A 5,000-nucleotide genomic window follows, 5' to 3' on the forward strand; every position below is an offset into this window, starting at 1 on the left:
AGCAATGCATGTCTATTTTTTTCTAAAGAGGACAGGAATTTCTTTTTTCTGACAAATGATTAATTGATAGGCCGGTAGACAGGTTTTTAACCTCAGAAAAGGATCTGTTTCGTCTTACGAACGTGTGAGAACCTGTGAGCCAAAGGGCCTCTGCTGGTATGACTTCTGAGTGACCCCTTCAGTGGTTTTAATGACCCCCCAACTTGAAAAAAATTTAAAAATAGAAGAACCGTAGCCAGGGTAAAACATATTAAAAAATTATTATAAAAAACGTTCACTGGCTATATACAGTTAAAAACTTTCGAGCTTTCGGCTGTCAGGCTACAGCCTTCAATGGAAATGAATGGAAAAAATGATGACAACTACAATATATACAAAAATAGGTGAGAAAAAGAATATAAAAACGGGAAAAAATATTTGTCAAAAAAACTAATTGTTCTTTTTTAAAAGAATGGAGTATTGATTAGGGAGCGGCCTAGAATTGTTATCTGCATGATCTATCGAAGCGGTGTGCCAAGATTCCAGTGTCTTGCGGGTACGAGAAGAACCCTTGTCAATCACTTGGGAATTTTTAAAGTCAATAGAGTGATTTGAAGACCAAGCGTGTTTAGCGATGTTGGAGCCTCTTGCGTAAGACTTCACATTCCTCATATGTTCTTTTTTTCTGGTTTCAAAGAATCTGCCAGTCTCGCCAACATAACTCCATGGGCAGTCGGCACAAGATATTTTGTAAACCACGTTAGGTTGAAGATCGATCGGAGGGCGGGACTTAGGAGAGGGAAACTCCTGTTGTAAAGTCTTGAATGGCTTGCTGACAACTCGAATATCATGTTTTCTAAGGAGTCTAGTTAGAGGCTGAGAAATGCCATTAATATAGGGGAGGACTGCATAATTGGAGAATTCGGAGGGTGCAACCCATTTAAAAAACATGCAAACAAGTTCCTCAGGTGTTGGGATGGGATTTGTTCGCTGAGTAGAAGATTTCTTCTTTAGTATGTTGGAGATAACATTTTGGGGGTAATTGTTAGATTGTAGAGCGTCGATGACATGAATAAGTTCTTTCTCTTTTCCTTGTTTTGTGCTCGGGAGATTAGTTGCGCGATGTAACAAAGTCTCAGCTGTACTGGTCTTGTGTCGTTTGTCATGATGGGAGAAGAAATCGAGATACCTATCAGTGTGGGTTGGTTTACGGTAAACCTCAATAATAAGATCATTATCCTTGCGAGTAACCAAAGCGTCCAGAAAGGCGATCTGGTTATTGTTTTCTTCTTCGATGGTAAAGGAGATGTGTTGATCGATACTGTTGAGTGTGTTATGGAAAGAGTCAACGGCGTTTCTTTTAATGATACAGAAACTATCATCAACATATCGTTTCCATACTTTAGGTGGAACGGGAGTTGTGTTGATGGCCATCTCCTCGATTGCTTCCATACATAAATTGGCAACCACAGGACTGACAGGGCTGCCCATGGCACAACCATGGATCTGTTTATAGACACTGTCATTGTACACGAAGTAGTTATTGGATAGGACAAAGTTCAACAAAGAGATTATATCAGTAGTGTCAAGTTTTGTGCGTAAGTGTAGTGATTCATCACAATCCAGTTTATTTTTTATGTAATCACAGGCTTTCTTGACAGGAATGGCTGTGAAGAGCGATACCACATCAAAGGACAGCATAATTTCATCGTCTTGTATGTCAATGTTGGAGATTTCATCGACAAATTTGGAGGAATTAGGGACTGAGAAACCATTGCCATTTTGGAGAGGTGTCAAGATGTTGGTTAGAAACTTTGAAGTGTTATAGAGCGCTGAACCAATAGATGAAACAATGGGTCTGAGTGGGTTGCCTTCTTTGTGGTGCTTGATTGATCCACGGATGGCTGGTGGTATAGTGTCAGTGGAGCGAAGTTTTCTATACGTAGAATCGCAGATTTTTAGTTGATTCTTGAGTGTTAAAAGCCTATTGTTCAGTTCACGTTCTATTCTTCGGAAAGGAGGTTTGGAGACTAGTTCATAGGTGTTGTGGTCATTCAATAAAGTATTCATTTTGTTGTTGTAATCAATGGTATCTAAAACAACAAAACAATTTCCTTTGTCTGCTTTCATCAAAATCCTGGTGTCATCTTTTTTTAAATCCTTGAGAGCTTTCCTTTCCTCTTTTGTGATGTTCTTGTGGAGAGGTAATCGGGCTCGATGTAAGATCGTGGCAGTGGAGGTTCGTATAGAGTCCTTCTGTTCACCAGGTAGATGGGTAATGGCGGCTTCTATTTCAGAGACAATGTTCTTGTACGGGATTTGGTTGGGAGTTGGGGCAAATTTAGGACCCTTTTCTAGAAGAGAACGTTCAGCAGAAGAAAGCGGTTTTATCGATAGATTGACTACCCAATTCTTCTTGTCGATAAAATGAGTTGAGCAGTTATCTTCATTCCTCAAGTTATAGAGCTTTTTGTCATGTCGCAACTGGATACTACTGCGGACGGATTCTGCTCTCATCTTCAGAAAATTCTGAAACACCATTAAGGTGTTCTCAGAAATCAGAGGTGTCAAGTCATTCATGGTCTCAAGTAAGATCCTTCGTTTTTCTTTAATCTGGTCATGGCAGATGGAAATTCTAGCTTTCATGCAGTGCCTGCTCGCTCGTTCCATAATGCGTCTGAAGATAAGTTGATTGCCAGGTGGTCTAAATTTCAGAGACTTCGGGAACCAATGTTGTTCAAGTGCCTTATGAGTAAAATGCAGATGGCGGTGGTGTGCTTCTAATTTGTAGGTCGTCTTTTCCATGGATCTTGCTAATTTTAGGGCTTTCTCCCCGGCCTCAAGGCGAATACGTTTAAAAATAGAAGAACCGTAGCCAGGGTAAAACATATTAAAAAATTATCATAAAAAACGTTCACTGGCTATATACAGTTAAAAACTTTCGAGCTTTCGGCTGTCAGGCTACAGCCTTCAATGGAAATGAATGGAAAAAATGATGACAACTACAATATATACAAAAATAGGTGAGAAAAAGAATATAAAAACGGGAAAAAATATTTGTCAAAAAAACTAATTGTTCTTTTTTAAAAGAATGGAGTATTGATTAGGGAGCGGCCTAGAATTGTTATCTGCATGATCTATCGAAGCGGTGTGCCAAGATTCCAGTGTCTTGCGGGTACGAGAAGAACCCTTGTCAATCACTTGGGAATTTTTAAAGTCAATAGAGTGATTTGAAGACCAAGCGTGTTTAGCGATGTTGGAGCCTCTTGCGTAAGACTTCACATTCCTCATATGTTCTTTTTTTCTGGTTTCAAAGAATCTTCCAGTCTCGCCAACATAACTCCATGGGCAGTCGGCACAAGATATTTTGTAAACCACGTTAGGTTGAAGATCGATCGGAGGGCGGGACTTAGGAGAGGGAAACTCCTGTTGTAAAGTCTTGAATGGCTTGCTGACAACTCGAATATCATGTTTTCTAAGGAGTCTAGTTAGAGGCTGAGAAATGCCATTAATATAGGGGAGGACTGCATAATTGGAGAATTCGGAGGGTGCAACCCATTTAAAAAACATGCAAACAAGTTCCTCAGGTGTTGGGATGGGATTTGTTCGCTGAGTAGAAGATTTCTTCTTTAGTATGTTGGAGATAACATTTTGGGGGTAATTGTTAGATTGTAGAGCGTCGATGACATGAATAAGTTCTTTCTCTTTTCCTTGTTTTGTGCTCGGGAGATTAGTTGCGCGATGTAACAAAGTCTCAGCTGTACTGGTCTTGTGTCGTTTGTCATGATGGGAGAAGAAATCGAGATACCTATCAGCGTGGGTTGGTTTACGGTAAACCTCAATAATAAGATCATTATCCTTGCGAGTAACCAAAGCGTCCAGAAAGGCGATCTGGTTATTGTTTTCTTCTTCGATGGTAAAGGAGATGTGTTGATCGATACTGTTGAGTGTGTTATGGAAAGAGTCAACGGCGTTTCTTTTAATGATACAGAAACTATCATCAACATATCGTTTCCATACTTTAGGTGGAACGGGAGTTGTGTTGATGGCCATCTCCTCGATTGCTTCCATACATAAATTGGCAACCACAGGACTGACAGGGCTGCCCATGGCACAACCATGGATCTGTTTATAGACACTGTCATTGTACACGAAGTAGTTATTGGATAGGACAAAGTTCAACAAAGAGATTATATCAGTAGTGTCAAGTTTTGTGCGTAAGTGTAGTGATTCATCACAATCGGAATCCTAAATGCTTACAGTATTGGGCCCGTAAGTGTAGTGATTCATCACAATCCAGCCTGGAATGCTGCACGTACCACAGGCAACCCAGTGTAACCTCACGGAGGGTCTAGTTTACTGTAGTTTGGGGAAATAATGAAGAAATAATACAATGAAAATAGTAGCAAAGATGATTATAATCTTTAAATTATGCTGAAGTAAACGATTAGTGCTGGTTTAACAGCAAGAAGTGCTTTAATTTTGTTTTAAATCTTGAAGAGGGTATGTTTTGATCATTTTCAGGAATGTTTTGCTATAGATCAGTAGCTACGTAAAATATGGACTGTTTGCCTATATTTGTGCGTACCCTTGGCTTGTGTAGATTTTTAACCGCGTATCTAGTATTATATAGGCATGAACACTACTTGCATATCGAAAAAAATCTTGAAACATATCCGGTAATTCGCCTTTATGCTATTGATAAGTAAGTTTCAAAACAAAGAAACAGAAGACATTTTCCGCTGTGAGTATATCAAGTAGATTCAGCAGAGGTAAAGCGCTTACAGTATTGGGCCCGTAAGCTGTGGCGAAGAAAATAAGTCTGACAACATGGTTTAATTTTGTTTGCAAATTATAGAATGCCATGTGATAAATGTGGATAAATGATATTATAATATAGTTGTTTCAGTTGTTGCAAGGATCAGTAATGCCGTAAGATTGATATAATCCCTGTATTACGCACGATTCTTGACTTGATTCACGAAATTTGATGTTTCCAGTTTAGTGCATCATCAATTAAA

The 5,000-nt window shown here is 39.3% G+C and overlaps 1 protein-coding gene across 1 annotated transcript in view; it reads right to left on the reverse strand.

Moving 5' to 3' along the window:
• Nucleotides 1-4,089, reverse strand: part of LOC138013995 (uncharacterized) — a 4,917-nt gene extending 828 nt beyond the window's left edge. The window contains exons 1-2 of the mRNA XM_068861030.1: nucleotides 3,556-4,089; nucleotides 697-2,724 (exon numbers count right to left, since the gene is read on the reverse strand). Of these exons, the coding sequence (XP_068717131.1) occupies nucleotides 697-2,724; nucleotides 3,556-4,089 (2,562 nt within the window). The remainder of the gene's footprint in view (nucleotides 1-696; nucleotides 2,725-3,555) is intronic.
• Between the last annotated feature and the right edge of the window lie 911 nt (nucleotides 4,090-5,000).

Source organism: Montipora capricornis, chromosome 1, assembly GCF_036669925.1.
Source record: "Montipora capricornis isolate CH-2021 chromosome 1, ASM3666992v2, whole genome shotgun sequence".
Taxonomy (NCBI): domain Eukaryota; kingdom Metazoa; phylum Cnidaria; class Anthozoa; order Scleractinia; family Acroporidae; genus Montipora; species Montipora capricornis.